The 26,858-nt window shown below is 38.3% G+C and overlaps 1 protein-coding gene across 1 annotated transcript in view; it reads right to left on the reverse strand.

Annotated features, from left to right (window-relative positions):
• Positions 1-26,858, reverse strand: part of LMF1 (lipase maturation factor 1) — a gene marked incomplete in the record, with an annotated part of 853,471 nt that overhangs the window by 95,538 nt on the left and 731,075 nt on the right. The window contains 1 exon segment of the mRNA XM_053695262.1: positions 24,858-25,011. Within this exon segment, the coding sequence (XP_053551237.1) occupies positions 24,858-25,011 (154 nt within the window).

Consider the following 26,858-nt stretch of genomic DNA (forward strand, 5'->3'; position numbering starts at 1 on the left):
AAGGTCTCAAATTAAATTTCCCATGTCAAAAGGGAAGATATTTTTCTACCAAAACCAAAGAGGGGACAGGATCTACACTCACTGTTTATAACTAAGTACTCATCCGAATATCATGCTTTATGTGATATAGTGAAAAAATATTTCCTATTACTATATGGTGATAAAGATCTAAAAAAAGTTGTTGAGGGTGGCTCCAGATGTGTATTTTCTAAAAACTTAACATTGGGTAATTTACTTTCCACCAGCCAACTTCCTACCATAACCCCCTCTACGAGTTTTTGGCTAAGCACTAATGGTTCTTATAAATGTGGCAATTCGAGGTGCAAATCCTGTGATTATTTAACCACAGGTAATGACTTTTACTCATGTGCTATGGGACAACCTTTTGCCACCAAGGGATGTATTAATTGTTCAACATGCTATGTAGTGTACCTTATAGAATGAATTCAAAATAAGTAGTTTTCCAGCCTCCAGTCAAGTTAAAAAGACCTTTATTAAATTTCTTACAGGGTCCATCATATCAACCAACAACGTTTCAAACCTATTCCAGGTTCTTAATCATCGATGATTAAGAACCTGGAATAGGTTTGAAACGTTGTTGGTTGATATGATGGACCCTATAAGAAATTAATAAAGGTCTTTTTAACTTGACTGGAGGCTGGAAAACTACTTATTTTGAATACATATTGGGGTTTGGCTAACCCTTTCCTGTGCCCCAGAAAGGAAAAGAGAGGTGCTGTCTTTCACTATTTGCATACCTTATAGAATGCACAGCACATAAAAACCAGTATGTAGGTATGACCACTAAAACTGTAAAGTCAAAAATTTGTGAACACTTGGGTTACATTACTAATGATACGTGCTGTTCGGCACTATCTATATATTTTTTGGACTGTCATCAGAAAAATGTTGACACCTTTAAATGGAGGGCAATTGAGACAGTGAGAACTCCCAAAAAAGGTGGCAATACAACTATTGTCTAAACAAGAGATCTTTTGGATCTTCAAACTAAATACTCAATTGTCCAGGGGTTTTAATTCTAAGTATGACATAATAAACCACTGGAAACAGAACGGATTGTGGATTACTGTATATAATATAATGAATCCATTATATCTATTTATGCACTAGCTCCAACTGTGTGATATTCTTTGTGTCATTCTCAGACTTAAACCCATAGGTGTTAATTAAATTAAATTTAATCAAATTATATCAGTTCAACTATTGTATATATATTGTGCACAATACAGCTTGTCCAGGGTTAGGTTCTATATATATGATATAATTAGTTGATTCTCCTTATGGCCTTTTTACCTCTATGTTCAAGAATGTATACACTACGTAGGCATGCAATGATATATAGCATCCTCATTCTCTTTTCTTTCTTCCCTTGTTCTCCAGAGTCATTATGTGCATTATTTTCATAATTGTACGATTTTAGCATATTTGCACTCACTTTGATGTATTGCTGCACCTTCTTGTAGTTTTACTGGTTAGATACTACATTACATTTTTGGCTTTGTTTCTGTTTTCTTGTCATTCATTATTAATATGCAAAAAAACATTTTCATATGTATAATCACTATACACTCACACCTGGAATTGTATATAGATCTGACAGCAATAATAATAATATTGATACCTGTTTGGTTTTAAATGTTGCATTGGAGATGTTAACCTCCAAATTAGCAACCAACCAATGAGATTACTTGAATGTGTTCTTTAAACTGTGCTGACTAGTCCATTGTGATGGTCTATGATTACGGCACCTGCCGAAACGCGTAAGACCAGTTAGCTGATTTTTGTTTTTTTCTGCTCCTTTAACTTGATACCCAATAAAAGGCTGATTTTATTTTTTGGAAGTTTCCAGACCTTCTTTTCTCTATTTGCGCAAAACAAAGTGTTTGTTTGAAATGATTATGCCCCGCAAAAAGCTGTTTAAAGGGACAGTCAAGTCCAAAAGAACCTTTTCATGAATAGGGCATGTAATTTTAAACAACTTTCCCAATTTACTTTTATCACAAATTTTGCTTTGTTCTCTTGGTATTCTTAGCTGAAAACTAAACCTAGGAGGTTCATATGCTTATTTCTTAGACCTTGAAGACTGCCTCTAATCTGAATGCATTTTGACCACTAGAGTTCATTAGTTCATGTGTTTCATATAGATAAGATTGAGCTCATGCACGTGAAGTGACCTAGGAGTGAGCACTGATTGGCTAAAAATGCAAGTCTGTCAAAGGAATGGGAAATGGGTATTTAAGGGATTATCTTTCTTTTTTAAACAACAAACATTCTGGTGTTGACTGTCCCTTTTAGCATACAAAAAAGTGTCGCAGAGAAAAACATGATGCAAAATGACAATTCTTAATAATAAAGAAGAATTACCTAACAATATGTACTGCCCAAGGTCATATACATATATAATAAATATTATAAGTATATATATAACAATAACTTAAAATGCTTATAGAGTGCCAAATATTAAAATAAAAAAAACTTAATTTATGATTACCTAAAAAAAATAAAAAATTATTTCATAGTGGTGAAAGTCATGATCCATTATTCCTGGGAATTACTCTTTCTCTACCACTAGTAGGAGGCAAAGATTCCTATAAAACCCCTCCCACCTCACACATACCCTCAGTCTAAAGTATAGCCAAGCAAAGTGAGGTAAGAAAAAAGAATAAGAGCCATAAAAAGGAGCAGGGAAAAAATTAACCCTAAAAAAACTTGTGGACTCTCACCACCATGGACGAAATGAATTTATCAAGTAAATATAATTTAGGTTTTGTTTTCATACAGGTGGTAGAGTACAACAATCCATTACTCCCTGGGAACTAATACACAAGCTGTGGAGTCCACAAGTAACAATAAGGGAGGGATTTAAAACATATTTTTTTTTACTGTCAAACTAAATCCACAACCCCAATAAAAATAGCTTTTTTTAATGCACTTAAAATAAATCAAACAGGCAATACAATCAAATTGAGACAGTTACCTAAAAAAAACTTCCTACAAAGGCTGATTCAGAAGAAACAAAAACATCAAAATGGTAGAATTTTATAACAGTATGCAAAGAAGACAAGTAGCTGCCGATACAAATCTGATCAACTGAAGCCTCATTCTTGAAAGCCCAAGAAGTGGCAACTGAACTAGTAGAATGAGCAGTAATCAGCTGAGGTGGATTTAAATACGTTTTGTGAATTCAAAGTTTCAACCAAGAAAGAGGCACAAAGAAACTTTCTGACCCCTCCCAGAAAAATGAATGAACAAACTAGAAGTTTGTCTAAAGTCCTTAGTAGCATCAATGTAATAATTCAATGCCCTTACAACATCCAAAGAATGCAAAGATCTCTCTGAAGCATTTTTAGGGTTAGGAAACAAAGCAGCATCAATCTCTCTGCTAATATTATCTGAAGAAACAACCTTAAGCAAAAAATAAATTTAGTCCGTAAAACAGCCTTATTCTGATAAAAAAATCAGATAAGGAGGATCACAAGAAAGAGTAGATAACTCAGAAAATTTTCAAGCATAAGAAATAGCCAAAAGAAATAACACTTTCCAAGAAAGTTTAATATACATCTTATGCATAGGCTCAAAAGGAGGAGCTTGCAAAACCCTAACACCAGTTAAGATTCCATGGAAGGACAGATTGGCTTGATAACAGGTTTAATATGGACCAGAACCTGAACAAAACTATGAATATCAGGAAGATTAGCTATCTTCCTGTGAAACAAAACTGAAAGAGAAGAAATCTGCTCCTTCAGATAAGCCCTAAAAATAATTCCGAAAGAATGCCAGGAAAAAACATGATCTTTACACCAAGAAATAAAGGCCTTCCAGACCTTGTGATAGATTCTCCTAGTTACAGGCTTACACGCCTCAATTAAGGTTTCAATCACAGAATAGAAGAAATCCCTATAAGGACTAAACGCTCAATTGACAGGCTATCAAGTTCAGAGACTTGTGATCCGGATGGAAAAACCAAACCTTGAGACAGAAGGTCTGACTGCATAGGCAAAGGCCAAGGAGGACAGCTGGGCATCTGAACCTGATCTGCATACCAAATCCTGCATCTAGTCTTATCTTGGAAAATACTCTAGGAAGAAGAACCAGAGGCGGAAACAGATAAGCAAGCTGAAAAGACCAAGAAACTACTAGAGAATCCATTAACTATGCCTGAGGATCCCTGGACCTCACAAAGTACCTGGGAGGTTTGTTGTTCAAACGAAGAGGCAATCAGATTTATCTCTGGGAGACCCCAAAGATCCACAATCGGATTAAACACAACCTGGTGAGGAGACCACTCCCCTGCATGTAGAGATTGATGACTGAGGAAGTCACCCAAGACCCCTCCATCATTGCTAGGGAACTGTGAGTTCCCCCTCTGATGTGTCACATAAGCTACTGATTATCTTTCTGGAAAATGGAGATGAGACTCTCTTTTCAACAGAGGCCAAGCTTGAAGACTCCCTGAAAATTGTACAGAGTTCTAGAACATTGAATGGTAACCTCGCCTGTACTCTAAAAATATTCTTTGGGACAGCTGAGGTATAATCTCTACACCATTGTTGCAGCATACAAATCTGAAGAGGCCTCATGTGGAAACATGCATATGGAATTGCATCTGAAGCTGAAATCATGAGGACCTAGTACTTCCATACAAAGAGAAACCAATCAAAATGAGAGAAAACTGGAGGTTCAGACAAACTGACACCAATTTTAACCTTCCCTGCTCTGTTAGAAAAAAACTCATGGAGACTGAATCTATTTGAAAATCCAAAAAAAGTTACCTTTGTCTGAGGAACCAAAGAATTTTTAGAAAATTGATCCTCAAGCAATGCAGTTGAAGAAACAACAAGAGTCGGTTGTTGTGAGATTCTACTAAAGGAAAAAAAACCGAGCTTGAATCAAGATGTTGTCCAGGTATGAAACACTGCAATACCCTGAGAACTGATCACAGACAAAAGGGTGCCCAGAACCTTTGTGAATACTTTTGGAGCGGTAGCCAGACCAAATGGCAGAGCAACAAACTGAAAATGACTGTTGAGAAAGGCAAACCTCAGAAAACTGGAAATGTTCTTTGTGAATTGTAACATGAAGGTAAAGCATCCTTTAAATCTATTGTGGACAAAAACTGACCTTGCTGTCTGAACCAGTTTCCATTTGAAAGATGGAATCCTTTAAAAACTTTCAGATCCAGAACTGGTCTGGAAAGTACATTCCTTCTTTGGGAATAATGAAGAGATTTGAATAAGATTCCATCCCCTGTTCCTGCAAATGAACAGGAACAATCACTGCCATAGCTTCTAGATCTGAGACAAACTTGAAAAAAGTTTGTTTCCCACAAATCCAATATTAGCAGCAGGAGGAGTAAATTAATTATCTGCAGAAAAAGTAAATTAATTATCTGTCTGAGACCATTCCCTTAGAAATCATGTCCAGAGACAGCATCAGGAATAGAGAAAACTTCATGGAGATTAACAACAGTCTTAAAAACAGAATTTAAATGGGTTACAAGGCTTATTATCAGAAACTTTAGGCTCTTTAACCACTTAAGTAAGTAAGGCGTCCCTTTAAAAGAGAACCGAAAATGTTCAACTTTGAACAAAAAAGAGGAAATAGCAGAATTAACATCAGTTGAATATTCCTCATCACAGAGGAAACTTCACCATCTGGAAGACAACACTATCCCTGTTTCAGAGGATATAGGACTTGTAGATGGTAAAAATCTGAACGGACCGTTTACACTTGTTTGAAGGCGGGAGGGCAGGCCAACACTTCAGAAACTGCAGGCTTGATAATATTTTTCACACTAGGTTAAACAATGTCAGTATTCTCCTGTAATGGACAAACAGAAGGTGCGCTAATACCCAAAAAACAGCATTAGGTTGGATTGCATTAATAATTCTAAACATGAGTCACATAAATGAGCTGGAGAAGTCACTTCAGCTTTATTACAATAAGCAACCCTAATAGTGGTAGAAAGGTGTTCAGGGGACTCAGTTTCTTGGGAAGATTTAGGGTCACAATCAGACTGCTCCAATACAGCATATGACAAAGCAAATGTAATAAACACTATAAAAAGTAGCTTTTTAAATAACTCACAGGTACAATGCACGCTAAGCTGAACTGCAAAACAAAGCAGGAGACATAAACATAACATCTGAAGGCAGATAACGTGCATCAGAAAGAAATAATGAACACAATAAATCCTAATAGCTAAAAGGAATTTAAGCTCTGCAAAAACCCGATGTGTGCATAGCCGAGGACAAACGTGCGCTAACCTGATGTGCATAAACCGGCTGACGTGTGAAAGGTCAATAGAAAGGCTAAAAACAAAATTTATGCTTACCTGATAAATTCATTTCTCCTGTAGTGTGGTCAGTCCACGGGTCATCATTACTTCTGGGATATTTATCTCCTCCCCCTACAGGAAGTGCAAGAGGATTCACCCAGCAGAGCTGCTATATAGCTCCTCCCCCTCTACGTCACCTCCAGTCATTCGACCAAAGGACCAACGAGAAAGGAAGAAGCCCAAAGGGTGTGTAGTGGTGACTGGAGTATAATCCAAAAATTTTTTAGCCTGCCATAATAAACAGGGCGGGCCGTGGACTGACCACACTACAGGAGAAATGAATTTATCAGGTAAGCATAAATTTGTTTTCTCCTGTTAAGTGTGGTCAGTCCACGGGTCATCATTACTTCTGGGATACCAATACCAAAGCAAAAGTACACGGATGACGGGAGGGACAGGCAGGCTCTTTATACGGAGGGAACCACTGCCTGGAAGAACCTTTCTCCCAAAAACAGCCTCCGAAGAAGCAAAAGTTGTCAAATTTGTACAAATTTGAAAAAAGTATGAAGAGAAGACCAAGTTGCAGCCTTGCAAATCTGTTCAACAGAAGCCTCATTCTTAAAGGCCCAAGTGGAAGCCACAGCTCTAGTAGAATGAGCTGTAATTCTTTCAGGAGGCTGCTGTCCAGCAGTCTCATAGGCTAATCGTATTATGCTACGAAGCCAAAAAGAGAGAGAGGTAGCCAAAGCTTTTTGACCTCTCCTCTGACCAGAATAAACGACAAACAGGGAAGACGTTTGACGAAAAATCCTTAGTTGCCTGTAGATAAAAATTTCAGGGCACGGACTACATCTAGATTGTGTAGCAGACGTTCCTTCTTCGAGGGAAGATTAGGACACAAAGATGGAACAACAATCTCTTGATTGATATTCCTGTTAGTGACCACCTTAGGTAGGAACCCAGGTTTAGTACGCAGAACTACCTTGTCTGAATGAAAAATCAGATAAGGAGAATCACAATGTAAGGCAGATAACTCAGAAACTCTTCGAGCCGAGGAAATAGCCATTAAAAACAGAACTTTCCAAGATAACAACTTGATATCAATGGAATGAAGGGGTTCAACGGAACACCCTGTAAAACATTAAGAACTAAGTTCAAACTCCATGGCGGAGCAACAGTTTTAAAACACAGGCTTGATCCTAGCTAAAGCCTGACAAAAAGCTTGAACGTCCGGAACTTCTGACAGACGTTTGTGTAAAAGAATGGACAGAGCTGAAATCTGTCCCTTTAAAGAACTAGCGGATAACCCCTTTTCTAAACCTTCTTGTAGAAAAGACAATATCCTTGGAATCCTAACCTTACTCCATGAGTAACTCTTGGATTCGCACCAATATAAGTATTTACGCCATATTTTATGGTAAATCCTTCTGGTAACAGGCTTCCTAGCCTGTATTAAGGTATCAATAACTGGCTCAGAAAAACCACGTTTTGATAAAATCAAGCGTTCAATTTCCAAGCAGTCAGCTTCAGAGAAGTTAGATTTTGATGTTGAATGGACCCTGGATCAGAAGGTCCTGTTTCAGAGGTAGAGGACCAAGGCGGACAGGATGACATGTCCACTAGATCTGCATACCAAGTCCTGCCGTGGCCCATTGCAGCGTGCTATTAGAATCACTGATGCTCTCTCCTGTTTGATTCTGGCAATCAATCGAGGAAGCATCGGGAAGGGTGGAAACACATAAGCCATCCCGAAGGTCCAAGGTACTGTCAAAGCAATCTATCAGAACTGCTCCCCGGATCCCTGGGATCTGGACCCGTAGCGAGGGGAAGCCTTGGCGTTCTGACGAGACGCCATGAGATCTATCTCTGGTTGCCCCAACGTCGAAGTATCTGGGCAAAGACCTCCGGATGAAGTTCCCACTCCCCCGGATGAAAAGTCTGACGACTTAAGAAATCCGCCTCCCAGTTCTCCACTCCCGGGATGTGGATTGCAGACAGGTGGCAAGAGTGAGACTCTGCCCAGCGAATTATCTTTGATACTTCCATCATTGCTAGGGAGCTTCTTGTCCCTCCCTGATGGTTGATGTAAGCTACAGTCGTGATGTTGTCCGACTGAAACCTGATGAACCCCCCGAGTTGTTAACTGGGGCCAAGCCAGAAGGGCATTGAGAACTGCTCTCAATTCCAGAATTGTTTATTGGAAGGAGACTCTCCTCCTGATTCCATAGTCCCTGAGCCTTCAGAGAATTCCAGACAGCACCCCCAGACCTAGTAGGCTGGCGTCTGTTGTTACAATTGTCCAGTCTGGCCTGCTGAATGGCATCCCCCCTGGACAGGTGTGGCCGATAAAAGCCACCATAGAAGAGAATTTCTGGTCTCTTGATTCAGATTCAGAGTGGGGGGACAAATCTGAGTAATCCCCATTTCCACTGACTTAGCATGCACAATTGCAGCGGTCTGAGATGTAGGCGTGCAAAAAGGTACTATGTCCATTGCCGCTACCATTAAGCCGATCACCTCCATGCATTGAGCTACTGACGGGTGTTGAATGGAATGAAGGACACGGCATGCATTTGAAAGCTTTGTTAACCTGTCTTCTGTCAGGTAAATCTTCATTTCTTACAGAATCTATCAGAGGTCCCTAAGAAGGGGAACTCTTGTGAGTGGAAAGAGGAACTCTTCTTTTCGTTCACCTTCCCATCCATGCGACCTTAGAAATGCCAGTACTACTCTGTATGAGACTTGGCAGTTTGAAAGCTTGAGCTTGTATCAGGAATGTCGTCTAGGTACGGAGCTAACCCGAAAATTTCCTTGCGTCTTAGTACCGCCAGAAAGAAGTACCCAGAACTTTGTGAAGATTCTTGGAGCCGTAGCCAATCCGAATGGAAGAGGCTACAAACTGGTAAGCCTGTCTAGAAAGGCAAACCTTAGATACCGGTAATGACTTCTGTGAATCGGTATGTTGAAGGGTAAGCATCCTTTAAATCCACTGTGGTCATGGTACTGACCCTCTTGGATCATGGCAAAATTGTTCGAATAGTTTCCATCTTGAACGATGGAACTCTTAGGAATTTGTTTAGGATCTTTAAATCCAGATTGGCCTGAAAGTTCCCTCTTTTTTAGGAACCCTCGATTCATGCTGTCTTAGGGGCAGCAGCAGGTTTCCTGGCCTGCTTGCCCTTGTTCCAGGACTGGGTTAGGTTTCCAGCCTTGTCTGTAGCGAGCAACAGCTCCTTCCTGTTTTGGTGCAGAGAAGTTTGATGCTGTTCCTGCTTTGAAATTACGAAAGGAACGAAAATTAGACTGTCTAGCCCTAGGTTTGGCTTTGTCCTGAGGCAGGGCATGGCCTTTACCACCTGTAATGTCAGCGGATAATCTCTTTCAAAACCCGGGCCCGAATAAGGTCTGCCCTTTGAAAGGTATATTAAGCAATTTAGATTTAGAAGTAACATCAGCTGACCAGGATTTTAGCCACAGTGCTCTGCGTGCCTGAATGGCAAATCCGGAATTCTTAGCCGTAAGTTTAGTTAAATGTACTACGGCATCTGAAATAAATGAGTTAGCTAACTTAAGGGCTTTAAGTTTGTGTGTAATCTCATCTAGTGTAGATGATTGAAGTGTCTCTTCCAGAGACTCAAACCCAAAATGCTGCTGCACGCCGTGACAGGCGCAATACATGCAAGAGGTTGCAATATAAAACCTTGTTGAACAAACATTTTCTTAAGGGTAACCCTCTAATTTCTTATCCATTGGATCTGAAAAAGCACAGCTATCCTCCACCGGGATAGTGGTACGCCTAGCTAAAGTAGAAACTGCTCCCTCCACCTTAGGGGACCGTTTGCCATAAGTCCCGTGTGGTGGCGTCTATTGGAAACATTTTTCTAAATATCGGAGGAGGTGAGAACGGCACACCGGCCTATCCCACTCCTTAGTAACAATTTCAGTAAGTCTCTTAGGTATAGGAAAAACATCAGTACTCGCCGGTACCCGCAAAATATTTATCCAACCTACACATTTTTCTCTGGTATTGCAACTGTTTACAATCATTCAGAGCCGCTAACACCTCCCCTAGTAATACACAGAGGTTTTCCAGCTTAAATTTAAAATTTGAAATATCTGAATCCAGTCTGTTTGGATCAGAACCGTCACCCACAGAATGAAGTTCTCCGTCCTCATGTTCTGCCACCTGTGACGCAGTGTCTGACATGGCCCTAATATTATCAGCGCACTCTGTTCTCACCCCAGAGTGATCACGCTTGCCTCTAAGTTCTGTAATTTAGCCAAAACTTCAGTCATAATAGTAGCCATATCCTGTAATGTGATTTGAAATGGCCGCCCAGATGTACTCGGCGCTACAATATCACGCACCTCCCGAGCGGGAGATGCAGGTACTGACACGTGAGGCGAGTTAGTCGGCATAACTCTCCCCTCGTTGTTAGGTGAAATATGTTCAGTTTGTACAGATTGACTTTTATTTAAAGTAAACATCAATACAATTAGTACATAAATTTCTATTGGGCTCCACTTTGGCATTAGCACATATAGCACATGTATCTTCCTCTGAATCAGACATGTTTAACACACTAGCAATAAACTAGCAACTTGGAAATGCTTTTCAAGTAATTTACAATAATATGAAAACGAACTGTGCCTATATGAAGCACAGAAAAAATTATGACAGTTGAAAATAAATAAGTTATAGCATCAAATCTTTGTAAGAAATATACAATTTTAGCAAAAGGATTGTTCCCATTAGCAAAGGATAACTAACCCTGACAGCAGAAAAAATACACAAATAAACGTTTTTTATCACAGTCAACTACAATCTTCACAGCTCTGCTGTGAATGATTACCTCCCTCAAAACAAGCTTTGGAGATCCCTGAGTTCTGTAGAGATGAACCGGATCATGCAGGAAGAAAATGAACTTCTGACTGAGTTTTTTGATGCGTAGTAAAAGCCGCCAAAAATGGCCCCTCCCCCTCACACATAACAGTGAGAGAGATCAGTAAACTGCTTTAATTTAAACAAAACTATTGCCAAGTGGAAAAAATAGTGCCCAAATCATTTTTTCACCCAGTACCTCAGAGAAATAAACGATTTTACATGCCAGCAAAAAAACGTTTAAACCTCAATAAATTAATTGTTATTTTAAAACCTATTGCAAGTCCCTGCAAATAGGTTAAGTCTATGCATACAGTATAAATCCAGTGAAGTACCATTCCCCAGAATTACTGAAGTGTAAAATATACATACATGACAGCCTGATACCAGCTACATCTACTGCATTTAAGGCTGAGTTTACATTATAACGGTATGGCAGGATTTTCTCATCAATTCCATGTCAGAAAATAATAAACTGCTACATACCTCTTTGCAGATTAATCTGCCCGCTGTCCCCTGATCTGAAGTTTACCTCTCCTCAGATGGCCGAGAAACAGCAATATGATCTTAACTACTCCGGCTAAAATCATAGAAAAAACTCAGGTAGATTCTTCTTCAAATTCTACCAGAGAATGAATAACACACTCCGGTGCTATTATAAAATAACAAACTTTTGATTGAAGGTAATAAACTAATTAAAATCACCACAGTCCTCTCACACATCCTATCTATTCGTTGGGTGCAAGAGAATGACTGGAGGTGACGTAGAGGGGAGGAGCTATATAGCAGCTCTGCTGGGTGAATCCTCTTGCACTTCCTGTAGGGGAGGAGATAATATCCCAGAAGTAATGATGACCCGTGGACTGACCACACTTAACAGGAGAAAAGGGACGTGCGCAAGTCGAACTAAGTGTGGCAAAAGAGATGATGCGCACAAAACAGTAAGGGAATAGTGTAAAGGATCCTTTCTCAGGGCCATAAACATTAGCAAATATATATACAAACTTTAAAAAGTTTCTATAACATAGCTATAGAGTGTCCACCAGTAAAGCAGCAGACAGCCAAACCAGTACTGAAACATATCATTAGAGGTTAAGGAATAGAAGTATATTGTAGATCCAAAAAGGGAGGCAAAAGACATGTCCCTGCAACCAAGTATGGAAGGTTTATGAAAAATTCCCATGAGGTGAAAAAAGAATCACATTCCATACCCAATATACATCCCTCTGACAAGCACTGTACTCTGAGGGGAAACCGGGCCTCAATATAGACTGAAAACCCCTTTCTCTTAAAAATCAAATGCACATCTTTATTCTTCAACCACCTCCAGCGGAGGCAAAATAAAGACTGAGGTATGTATAAGGTAAGAGGGGTTTCATCTTTATGAAAGAAATTACACCGTCAAGAAATACCGTACTAGTTAGAGACTGCAATGAACAAGTAAAATATTAGGAGTTTTTCTATATATATGATGTTGATTTTATATATATATATATATATATATATATATATATATATATATATATATATATAAAACAGAAAACAATTTTACCAAGCAGTGATTCAACCTACTCCCAGCTGATGAGTGGCAATAACCATGAAACAGCTGTCCTGGGATTGGTCTGAATCACTGTACTAACCCTAGCTAAGCTTAGAAGCTGTGTAATTCAGCGAAGCTATGGCGTAAAGGGAAGTCTGTCTTAAAAAGCAGGCTAGAAGTAAAAAAGTCAGTCATTGTGAACCTCATTTGCATATCTTCCCCCAGAGTCCTTTGCTGCATTGGAAACAGTGTAATCAGAGAGTTTCTGGGGAATAAGCAAGTCTTCTGACTTGTTTAGATTTGTAAATGGTTTACACAAGGAGTTATTTTCTCTACATTTTATATATATATATATATATATATATATACTAGCTTATGCCCGTGGCTTCGCTCGCGTGGACTTTGTGTATTGTAAAATTAGCGAAAAACGCAATCACTCGCAATGACGTGTGCCCTCACGTGTGTTGCACACTCGCTGACATGAATTTTGTGAGTTTTCGTTAATTCTCAGTGTTTCTCGTACATGTGCACAAATTAGCTAAGTTGTGGGCGGAGCATCCAACCGGCACATCAAAAATATGTTATTATTCTGCTTACAATTACTTTAATATTAAATTGTAATTATATATTACGACTCAACTGTCAGATGTAAAAGAGTATTATTTTTTAGTGATATCCATATCTTGAGAACTACTGACGCTAGGAAGAAATTTGGCATGTAAACTTACTTAATAATGAAGATTTTAAATTATAATTTTTACTTTTCTAACATCTTTGGTTTTTGAGATATAGGTATCCTCATAAATCCCCCCCCCTTTTTCACCCCCTTTAAGTGGATTTTTGCGAAATGTAAAACACATGTTTCTTTATTTTTAAAGGAGAATCTAAATACCAATTTTCACATCTAACATCTTAGTTTTTTGAGTTATAGGTATCCTCATAAAAAAATTCACGCCCCTTTTTCACCCCCTAAAGGACGTAATTTCCAAAAATCCTTCCTTAATGGGTACCTACGTCATAAAAACCATGTACCTTCCAAATTTCATGCTCCTAGGTTAAACGGTTTGAGCTGGGCGTTGATAAGTCAGTCAGTCAGTCCAACTTCTTTTATGTATAGATATATGTGTGTGTGTGTGTATATATATATATATATATATATATATATATATATATAAAATATAAATACATTTCTACTAAATATATGCATGGGAATGCTTAGCACTTGAAAAATTTGTGAGGGATGGAAAATGCAGACTGTTTCCTACATTTTCGTTTTCCATTCCTGTTTTTTTTAATTTTTACTCTGAATTCGTTGTTCCTGGCTGCTATTAAAGGTAAACACATGTTAAGGGACTTTTTTGGACGGTAGATGTTGGTTCTGAATGAGACTCAAGAGAACTATTTAATCCAAATGAAACCCAAAGCCAAAAGAAATGTTTGGCAAAATCTGTCACCATAAAATCATCTCTACCTTAAAGTAAACTAACAGAAGCTTGTTAGTGCACTGATGACCATGCCTGTAAATACAAACATGCTCAGGCCCAGCTGCAGCCTAAGAAAGTATGTATAGCTATAGCATTAGGTATATGCTTACATACTTCCAACATTTTCCCCCATTTGCTGGCCCCCTGTACCATGTGACAGTCATTAGCCAGTTGCAGGCTAGTATACATATACACTGTTAACTTGTGCACATGCTCAGTAGAAGCTGGAGCCTCAGAATGTGTGCATATAAAAATACTGTGCACAATTTGAAAATGGAAGTAAACTGGAAAGTGTTTGAAAATTGCTGCTCTATCTGAATCTATATCATGTATATAAAAGAGCATCATCTTTAACATTATTTAAAGATTTTTAAAAATATCTTTAAAGGGACAGTAAAGTATCTTATATGAAAAGATTTGTATTATGGACTTAAAGGGACAGTAAAGTAAAAAAAAAGCTTTCATGATTTAAATAGGGCATGTAATTTTAAACAACTTTCCAATTTACTTTTATTACCAATTTTGCTTTGTTCTCTTGGTATTCTTAGATGAAAGATAAATCTAGGAGGTTCATGTGCTATTTCTTAGACCTTGAAGACTGCCTCTAATCTGAAAGCATTTTGACAGTCTTTCACCACTAGAGGGCGTTAGTTCATGTGTTTCATATAGATAACATTGAGCTCAGGCACGTGAAGCTCCTAGGAGTCAGCCCTGATTGGCTAAAAATGCAAGTCTGTCAAAAGAATTGAAATAAGGGGGCAGTTTGCAGCGGCATAGATACAAGGTTATCACAGAGGTAAAAAGTATATTATTATAACTGTGTTGGTTATGTAAAATTGGGGAATGAGTAATAAAGGGATTATCTATCTTTTTAAACAACAAAGATTCTGGTGTTTACTGTCCCTTTAAGGTTAAGTTAAGCTGTTTTTATTTTGAAACTAACAGGAAGGGCAAATGTAGTTTATGATATGCAAACTGTCAAAAAGGGACACCCGTAGGGTTTTATTAGTCGACAGTGACACCTCAAGCTTAAAGGGACATTCAACACTAAATAAATGCTACATAGAATGATGCATTGAAAGAAAAGATTAGTCTGAGAATAACAGGTAGATGTATTTTTTTAAGTTTCATTAGCTGTTTAAATATTGACAAAATAAGTATAAAATGATAGTGTTTATAAAACAATGGGAGCTGCCATGTTGTAACTTAGGTTACTTTCTCTGCTGTGGCCAATTAGAGACACATACCTGTTGAGGCCTGCTGTTTGGGAGTACAGCTGTGATGCCGCTGTAAAGCTATGATAATTTATGGCTACATAACATATTGTCTTGAGAAAGGCCCAATTTAGGGTCGAAACGTCGACATGTGATCTATTTTTACTATGAATTGGAAATAAATATTGATTCTTTTTTAAATCCTATAAGTGCCCTTCTATGAGAAGATTTGTATTATGGATTATAAGGGACAGAAAAGTAAAAAAAAAAATCTTTCATGATTTAAATAGGGAGTGTAATTTTAAACAACTTTCCAATGTACTTTTATTACCAATTTTGCTTTGTTCTCTTGGTATTCTTAGTTGAAAGCTAAATTTAGGAGGTTCATGTGCTAATTTCTTAGACCTTGAAGACTGCCTCTAATTTGAAAGCATTTTGACAGTTTTTACCACTAGAGGGCGTTAGTTCATGTGTTTCATATAGATAACATTGAGCTCAGGCACGTGAAGCTCCTAGGAGCCAGCACTGATTGGCTAAAAATGCAAGTCTGTCCACTGTTTTACCTTCAAAGGAAAGGAAAAGAACCTTATTACCTCAAGCGTGAATTTAAAGACGTTTGGTAAGCCCTGCTCCTGAATCGGTTCCTTTTGTTTTGGATACAGCCCAAACCTGAGCACAGCTGTTGACGACCGCACGCAAACCTCAATACACGTAAGCGGAGACGTCACTCTGATACAGCCAAGGTAACCGGATTAGCCTAAGCAGCCTGCACCGCACACCGCTTTCACAGAGGATAGCGGTAAAGAAAATCAGCCTGCGATAGGTGACAAAGACCCAGAAAACTAAAGATTCAACAAGGGGATTTCCCACAGCACTTGAGTATTGCTAAGAGTGCACGGCTCCTGGCAGCCACCCCCACCAACGGACATAACGCCGGCCACCTCAGGTACCCCTCTCATATGCTAGTGTGATCCAATACTCATCTGAGCAAGATCAACAGCATATGAGAGTGAACTGTTCACAATCTGCATTAAGCCCTTACTTGATCGTATTAACACTTGTACATATGACCGGTCAATCGCACTTTATTACCTGTCTTCATAGATACAGGCCCATTTATCAAGCTCCGTATGGAGCTTGAAGGGCCGTGTTTCTGGCGAGTCTTCAGACTCGCCAGAAACACAAGTTATGAAGCAGCGGTCTAAAGACCGCTGCTTCATAACCCTGTCCCGCCTGCTCTGAGCAGGCGGACAGGAACCGCCGGAAATCAACCCGATCGAATACGATCGGGTTGATTGACAGCTCCCTGCTGGCGGCCGATTGGCCGCGAGTCAGCAGGGGGCGGCGTTGCACCAGCAGCTCTTGTGAGCTGCTGGTGCAATGTTAAATGTGGAGAGCGTATTGCTCCCCGCATTTAGCGAGGTCTTGCGGACCTGATCCGCAGTGTCGGATCAGGTCCGCAAGCCCTTTGATAAATGGGCCCCATAGACTCTGTCATTTTTTGGGCAGCTAATACTTGCCTAATTAGTTTTATTTCAGCTTTTTTACTATTGTGCTTTTTAACTAATCTGCCTTATTTTATTACTGGACGTCCAGCCTGCCATTATTTGTATTTATTTGGTTGTATGTATTTTTAACATTCTTAACTTAAGTGTAGTCTTGTGATTACTATTGATATCTTTGCTACATTAGTGTGTAGGATAGTTGATAGACTTACCTATTGTAATTTGCTTGTTCGAGCTCATCTTTAGAGCTAGGTTAATCATTTGTTCCACCACACACCAGACACATATGTGCAATTTTATTTAGGCCTATTGTTATATTCTTATTATTTTTTGCAATAAACATTTAAGTTTTTTATTTATAATTTTTTTGACCTTTTGTCTTATTTGCTATTCTCTCTTGATTATTATCCATTATTAATAGACTATTGTCACTTTTGCATTTTGGGTATAATCTCTCCCTCTTGCTTACCTTGAGAATTACTCACATTATTTATTTAATCACCACCTAGCTGTTAGCGCCAGTACTATCTCTCCCTATATTCTAACTTCATTTGGTCTTTGTGAGAGGGACCATTCTTGTACTTGGCTGGTAGAAATAAGCGCTGATTCTACTTCTCACCTAAAAATGCAAGTCTGTCAAAAGAACTGAGATAAGGGGGCAGTCTGCAGAGGCTTAGATACAAGGTAATCACAGAGGTAAAAAGTCTATTATTATAACTGTGTTGGTTATGCAAAATTGGGGAATGGGTAATAAAGGGATTATCTACCATTTTAAACAACAAAAATTCTGGTGTTTACTGTCCCTTTAAGGAATGCACCCGGGTTTTGATTACAACGGATTGGTTTGAGTGCTGGGCTGCTGGCTATCTACTATATATATATATATATATAGTGTATCTATCTATCTATATATATAATTTATAATTTTATATTACCATCTCAAAGTGTTTAATGTCCCTTTAAGATTTTTTTAAATATGTTATTCCGTAAAGGACGTATCACATGATCTCATACAGTATTCAGTCCACATGATGCTTTGGCATGATCTACAAGGGAGCAAGCATCCGGCATGTGCAGACACAGTCACTTTATTCCCTCCTTAGTTTAACCTTTTTAACTGCTGAGCCATTTCCACCCTTGTCCTGAGCTGTTTTGCAGCTTTTAGATGCTGCTCATATCAAGGCCCTACTCTAGGCGTTTTTTTTATGAAAAACCTACACATATTATAGATCTTTTTTTATTGAAGTCCCAACAGATTCAAACTGTACCATTATTTTATGTATATATAATGACAAAAGACACCTGCAACAAAAAGTTTAAAAAAAATGCATCTTGTTTTAATTAAAATTTTAATACAAGGTTATAAACAAAAGTATGTGTGTGTTTTTCTCTAAACTCTATAGTAAAAAGAAGCGGTTATCCTCATATACAACAGGGGCTTTTGTAACTTTGATCTGCGCATAAAGGCTCCCATGAGCTTCTATGCAAATACATAGATATTTAATCACACCAGGTGATCACTATTACTCCTGTGCAGTGAAAACCTGGCTATTAAAGCTTACATAGGATCTTCTAGGCTTAAATACAACAGGTCTTGGAGGCGGAGTTGCCACCTCAGCCATGTTTTCTTGGATACTTATGAGTTATACATGCTGCAGGCTGTGCAGAGGAGAAGATGAATTGCACACCTGGACAGCGCATGAATAGTGATTATAGACAGAAGTATTCATGTTCCTTCCTGCATACCCTGCAGCATGTGTAACTCATAAGAGTCCAGGAAAACATGGCCGAGGTAGCAACCCTACTTGGAGGTCTTTATGCCTGTGTGTCTTGGGTGTTTCTAGGTCTTGAAGGAGCTGAGATTAAGGGGTTTGAATACCAACACCCCATCCAGCTCCCCTAAACCCTTTAGTCCTTTCTGGCACTTCCTGGTTCCTGTCGCTTTTTGACGTCACCACGCACATCACTGGCATTGTCATACTCCCTGGGTGATGCTGGAGCCCTAGATCACCAGGGAGAAGGGGTTAGGTGTGTTGGGGGCTGCAATGAGCTCCAAATGTCCCCCCCCCCCAATGATGACATGTGGTCATCATTCTCGCTAAATACATTGTGCAAATTATGACCACGTGACATCATTCGCGCTTATGAGGTTAAGGAAGTTTACTATTAAATCTAATGAGATTATGGTGAAATCCCACAAGATCACATCAAAGCAAAGTGTGAACTCAGCACTAAAGATGCTGATTGGCTGCTGTTTTTTTTTCTTTACGCCACGTAGATGACAATAAAAAAAGTTACTCACTATTGTGAGCTGAAAACATTATAATATCTTCCTATTTTACATTGAGATGTTCATGTGATATTTCTAGTCAGCTTTTTACAGTTATGCTACATACCTTTCAAGTGATTTAACATATGGATAATGTCCCTTTAAACCACTCTGGTAGGCTGTAAAGTAAAATCTTGAATAAGTAGTTAAATCCCTCTTGAGTTTTCTGATGCAATAAAAAACAAATGAAGGGCAAATTGGGTCTTTTAAAACTCCTAAATTAATTTCTAATGTCTGAACCAGATGGACCGGTTTGGCGTATCTAAACCTTTATACAGACACAATAAAAAAAAATGCTCAAGTACAAATTTAGCAAAATCTTTCTCTCCCATTATGTTATCTAAGGAAAGAATACAGTTCACCAAAAAATACTGAGAATTCAACAGTTATTACTGGGTATCTACCCTTTCATTATCGGCTGGAACCAAAAGCAATAAGGGTACCACTCAGCCATAATTAGCATTTCAATACCTAACATAGACATTATTAGCAGGTCTGCTTTACTTGCAGGCTCAGCCTATTGTTATGGACATGTCCTATAGAACAACAGGTGATGGTTTTAATGAGCGAAAAACAGCTATTTCAAATCTAAATAAAAGCATGAATGAACAATTTGCCATGCATTTAATACTGTACAATAATGATAACAAGTAATTTTGAACACATTAAAGGGACATTTCGGTCAAATTTTAAATGCACATAGATTAATTAAATCTTTGAATAGAAACATATTTTCAATATAAATGTATTGACAAAAATGCACTGAACCCAATTATTTCTTTCATGATTCAGATAGAGCATGCAATTTTAAGCCACTTTCTAATTTACTCCTATTATCAAATTGTCTTCATTCTCTTGGTATCTTTATTTGAAAAGCAAGACTGTAAGTATAGAAGCCAGCCCATTTTTTGTGTGAACAACCTGGGTTGTTCTTGCTGATTGGTGGATAAATTCAACCACCAATAAACAAGTGCTGTCCAGGGTCTCAACCAAAAATTGTCTGGCTCCTTAGCTTAGATGCCTTCTTTTTCAAATAAAGATAGCAAGAGAACGAAGAAAACATTCTAATAGGAGTAAATTAGAAAGTTGTTTAAAAACATAATTTATGTAAGAACTTACCTGATAAATTCATTTCTTTCATATTAGCAAGAGTCCATGAGCTAGTGACGTATGGGATATACATTCCTACCAGGAGGGGCAAAGTTTCCCAAACCTTAAAATGCCTATAAATACACACCTCACCACACCCACAATTCAGTTTAACGAATAGCCAAGAAGTGGGGTGATAAGAAAAAAGTGCGAAAGCATATAAAATAAGGAATTGGAATAATTGTGCTTTATACAAAAAAATCATAACCACCACAAAAAAGGGCGGGCCTCATGGACTCTTGCTAATATGAAAGAAATGAATTTATCAGGTAAGTTCTTACATAAATTATGTTTTCTTTCATGTAATTAGCAAGAGTCCATGAGCTAGTGACGTATGGGATAATGACTACCCAAGATGTGGATCTTTCCACACAAGAGTCACTAGAGAGGGAGGGATAAAATAAAGACAGCCAATTCCTGCTGAAAATAATCCACACCCAAAATAAAGTTTAATGAAAAACATAAGCAGAAGATTCAAACTGAAACCGCTGCCTGAAGTACTTTTCTACCAAAAACTGCTTCAGAAGAAGAAAATACATCAAAATGGTAGAATTTGGTAAAAGTATGCAAAGAGGACCAAGTTGCCGCTTTGCAAACCATGATCAACCGAAGCTTCATTCCTAAACGCCCAGGAAGTAGAACTGACCTAGTAGAATGAGCTGTAATCCTCTGAGGCGGAGTTTTACCCGACTCAACATAGGCAAGATGAATTAAAGATTTCAACCAAGATGCCAAAGAAATGGCAGAAGTTTTCTGGCCTTTCTAGAACCGGAAAAGATAATAAATAAACTAGAAGTCTTTCGAAAAGACTTAGTAGCTTCAACATAATATTTCAAAGCTCTAACAACATCCAAAGAATGCAACGATTTCTCCTTAGAATTCTTAGGATTAGGACATAATAAAGGAACCACAATGTCTCTACCAATGTAGATGGAATTCACAACTTAGGAAAAAATTCAGAAGAAGTTCGCAACACCGCCTTATCCTGATGAAAAATCAGAAAAGGAGACTCACAAGAAAAAGCAGATAATTCAGAAACTCTTCTGGCAGAAGAGATGGCCAAAAGGAACAAAACTTTCCAAGAAAGTAATTTAATGTCCAATGAATGCATAGGTTCAAATGGAGGAGCTTGAAGAGCCCCCAAAACCAAAATCAAACTCCAAAGAGGAGAAATTGACTTAATGACAGGCTTTATACGAACCAAAGCTTGTACAAAACAATGAATATCAGGAAGAATAGCAATCTTTCTGTGAAAAAGAACAGAAGGAGCAGAGATTTGTCCTTTCAAGGAACTTGCGGACAAACCCTTATCTAAACCATCCTGAAGAAACTGTAATATTCTCGGTATTCTAAAAGAATGCCAAGAAAAATGATGAGAAAGACACCAAGAAATATAAGTCTTCCAGACTCTATAATATATCTCTCTGGATACAGATTTACGAGCCTGAAACATAGTATTAATCACAGAGTCAGAGGAACCTCTTGACCAAGAATCAAGCGTTCAATCTCCATACCTTAAAATTTAAGGATTTCAGATCCTGATGGAAAAAAGGACCTTGAGACAGAAGGTCTGGTCTTCAACGGAAGAGTCCACGGTTGGCAAGAGGCCATCCGGACAAGATCCGCATACCAAAACCTGAGAGGCCATGCCGGAGCTACCAGCAGAACAAACGAGCATTCCTTCAGAATCTTGGAGATTACTCTTGGAAGAACTAGAGGCGGAAAGATATAGGCAGGATGATACTTCCAAGGAAGTGATAATGCATCCACTGCCTCCGCCTGAGGATCCCGGGATCTGGACAGATACCTGGGAAGTTTCTTGTTTAGATGAGAAGCCATCAGATCTATTTCTGGAAGTTCCCACATTTGAATAATCTGAAGAAATACCTCTGGGTGAAGAGACCATTCGCCCGGATGCAACGTTTGGCGACTGAGATAATCCGCTTTCCAATTGTCCATACCTGGGATATGAACCGCAGAGATTAGACAGGAGCTGGATTCCGCCCAAACCAAAATTCGAGATACTTCTTTCATAGCCAGAGGACTGTGAGTCCCTCCTTGATGATTGATGTATGCCACAGTTGTGACATTGTCTATCTGAAAACAAATGAACAACTCTCTCTTCAGAAGAGGCCAAAACTGAAGAGCTCTGAAAATTGCACGGAGTTCCAAAATATTGATCGGAAATCTCACCTCCTGAGATTCCAAAACCCCTATACTAAACGATGGTGATCTGTCCACCATGTCAGAGAGTGTCGTAAAATCGGTTTAAAGATATTAATTGAGATATCTTTGAGTAATCCCTGCACCATTGGTTCAGCATACAGAGCTGAAGAGGTCGCATGTGAAAACGAGCAAAGGAGATCGCATCTGATGCGGTAGTCCTAAGACCCAACATTTCCATGCATAAGGCTACCAAAGGGAATGATTGTGACTGAAGGTTTTGACAAGCTGATATCAATGTTAAACTTCTCTTGTCTGACAAGGACAGAGTCATAGACACTGAATCTATCTAGAAACCTAAAAAGGTTACCCTTGTCTGAGGAATCAATGAATTGATTGGTAAATTGAACCTCCAACCATGAACTTGAAGAAACAACACAAGTCGATTCGTATGAGATTCTTCGAAAATGAGAAGACTGAGCAAGTACCAAGATATCGTCCAAATAAGGAAATACCAAAACCCTGTTCTCTGATTGCAGAAAGAAGGGCACCGAGAACCTTTGAAAAAAATTCTAGGAACTGAGGCTAGGCCAAACGGTAGAGCCAAAAAACTGGTATTGCTTGTCTAAAAAGAGAATCTCAGACACTAAAAGTGATCTGGATGAATCGGAATATGCAGATACACATCCTGTAAATCTATTGTAGACATATAATGCCCTTGCTAAACAAAAGGCAGGACAGTCCTACAGAAACTGAATGTTGGTATCCTTACATAACGATTCAATATTGATAGATCCAGAACTGATCTGAAGGAATTGACCTTCTTTGGTACAATGAAGAGATAAAATAAAACCCCAGCCCCTGTTCCAGAACTGGAACTGGCATAATTACTCCAGCCAACTCTAGATCTGAAACACATTTCAGAAATGCTGAGCCTTGCTGTGTTAACTGGGACACGGGAAAGAAAAAAATCTCTTAGCAGGAGGCCTTAACTAAAGCCAATTCTGTACCTTTCTGAAACAATGTTCTGAAACCAGAAATTGAGAACGGAATTGATCAAAATTTCTTTGAAGAAAACGTAATCTGTCCCATACCAGCTGAGCTGGAATCAGATCCGCACCTTCATGGGTACTTAGGAGCTAGCTATAGAATTTCTATAAGGCTTGGATATATTCCAAACTGGAAATAGTTTCCAAACTTATACCGCTCCTGAAGATGAAGGATCAGGCTTTTGTTCCTTATTGTGAGAAAAGGAACGAAAATGATTATTAGACCTAAATTTACCTTAGATTTTTTATCCTTTGGTAAAAAAGTTCCCTTCCTTCCAGAAACAGTTGAAATAATAATTTATTACCCTGGAAAGAAAAGGAAAGCAAAGTTGACTTAGAAGACATATCAGCATTCCAAGTTTAATCCATAAAGCTTTTCTAGCTAAAATAGCTAGAGACATATATCTGACATCAACTCTAATGATATCAAAAGATGGTATCACCCATAAAATTAATAGCATGTTATAGAATAATAATAATGCTATAAAATTATAATTGAAAATGCATTATCCCAAATATGAAACTGACTGTCTGAAAAATAAGGAATGTTGAACATTCTGAGTCAAGGCAAATAAATGTTTGAATACATATATTTAGAACTTTATAAACAAAGTGCCCAACCATAGCTTAGAGTGTCACAGAAAATAAGATTTACTTACCCCAGGACACTCATCTACATGTTTGTAGAAAGCCAAACCAGTACTGAAACGAGAATCAGCAGAGGTAATGGTATATATAAGAGTATATCGTCGATCTGAAAAGGGAGGTAAGAGATGAATCTCTACGACCGATAACAGAGAACCTATGAAATAGACCCCGTAGAAGGAGATCACTGCATTCAAATAGGCAATACTCTCCTCACATCCCTCTGACATTCACTGCAAACTGAGAGGAAAACCGGGCTCCAACTTGCTGCGGAGCGCATATCAACGTAGAATCTAGCACAAACTTACTTCACCACCTCCATCGGAGGCAAAGTTTGTAAAACTGAATTGTGGGTGTGGTGAGGGGTGTATTTATAGGCATTTTAAGGTTTGGGAAACTTTGCCCCTCCTGGTAGGAATGTATATCCCATACGTCACTAGCTCATGGACTCTTGCTAATTACATGAAAGAAATTGCATGCTCTATCTGAATCATGAAAGAAAAAATGTGGGTTTATAATCCTTTTAAAGAAATTTAATATTAAAGCGCACACTGTCCCTTTAATGTCTAGAGATACATACAAGTAATGATGAGTCCTACCTTCCAAACGCTCCGTATGTGTTTACGATTCTAAGCGGGTTGAAGGAAGTGTTCATAAGTTGTCTGGAGCTCAACAGATTAAGAACAACAGGCATACTGAGGTAGATAATAAGGACGCCCAGCGAGACATGAAGAATCTGCCGAACATAAGATCCTGAGAAAAGCAAATATAAGGGAGTTCATGAGCTGAAAAAAAAATCTATCAAATGACTGTACCAGTAATGTATAAATTATTAAAAATTACCCAAACTGTCATATTTCATGCTTAGGCCCCTATTTAAAAAGGTCTGGCGGACCTGATCCGACAGTGCGGATCCGGTCCGCCAGACCTCGCTGAATACGGCGAGCAATACGCTCTCCGTATTCAGCATTGCACCAGCAGCTCACAAGAGCTGCTGGTGCAACGCCGCCCCCTGCAGACTCGCGGCCAATGGGCCGCCAGCAGGGGGGTGTCAATCAACCCGATCGAGTACGATCGGGTTGATTGACACCCCCCCAGCACTTGTGAAAACTGGGGGGGTGTCAATCAACCCGATCGAGTACGATCGGGTTGATTGACACACCCCAGCACTTGTGAAAACTGGGGGGGGGAAACTAACACCCTACTCGCGCGTAACCCTGATCGCGTTTAACCTAGTGCAATAACCCATGAAGTATTAATATTTCACATTCATAGAAGAATATGTTTTATTTATTTATAAATAAAAAATTTTATATATATCTGATGGTTTTTTTGGTACAGTATATATCTAATATATATATATACTGTATATATATATATATATATATATATATATATATATATCTAATATATATATACTGTATATATATATATATATATATATATATATATATATACAGTATAATTATATATAGGTATATATATATATATATATATATATATATATATATATTTATAAAAAATCCTTAGAACATATTCCCCTATGTACAGAACATTGGAATGTGAAATATTAACAGAAAATACATAGTTAAACACTTTATTAAAGGGACGTTAAAGTCAAAATTAATCTGAAATGGATTAAATGGAGCATTAAATATTAAACAACTTTCAAATTTACTGCTATTATTAATTTGGCTTAGTTTTCTTGTTATCCTTCGTTAAACAGTAATCACAGGTGAGCTCAGGAGGGTGCACGTGTCTTAAACCATCTGGCAGCAGTGTATGTAACAATGTTTAAAGCAATATTATACATACACTGCTGCCATAGAATGATTTAGACCCTTACACACTCTTAAGATCATATTAGATTAACAAAATTTACTCTTTAAGAAAGGATACCAAGAGAACAAAGCGAATTTGATAATAGAAGTAAATTGGAAAGTTATTTAAAATCGCATGCTTTATCTGAATCATGATAGTTTAATCTTGACTTTTACTGTTTCTTTAAATATGAATATTGCTTAAAAAATATTTTACGTTTTCATGTCGGACTCAAATCTGATAGCTAAATCATTCATGACCTATTATGGGAATCTTTACAATCTCCCCTGTAATGAGCGGGTAACGCAAGCAGAATTATTAGACACTTATATTCAAAGTGCAGATTTGAGTAAGATTCAAAGAGAGGACAAAGAGAGCTTAGACGAACCGATCAAACTACATGAAATACTGAAAGTTATTAATGACCTTCCATCACATAAAAGTCCTGGACCAGACGGGTTTTCAAAAAAATATTACAAAGCATATAAGGATATCTTAGCGCCACATCTATTAGAGTTATATAGGTATATAGATAAGGAAGGACATCTCCCCCCGGAATACTTAGAAGCCCAGATTTCAGTTATTCCCAAACCAGGTAAATCCCCCACGCATCCCGGTAATTACAGGCCCATCCCTTTATTGAACACTGATTTAAAAATCTTTACAAAAATACTGGCTAATAGGTTGAACCGAATACTCCCACAGATTATCCACTCTGATCAGGCTGGCTTTGTGCCTGTTAATATAAAACAGTGTCTTTGCAGAGATGATAAAATAAA

Source organism: Bombina bombina, chromosome 11, assembly GCF_027579735.1.
Source record: "Bombina bombina isolate aBomBom1 chromosome 11, aBomBom1.pri, whole genome shotgun sequence".
Classification (NCBI taxonomy): Eukaryota; Metazoa; Chordata; class Amphibia; order Anura; family Bombinatoridae; genus Bombina; species Bombina bombina.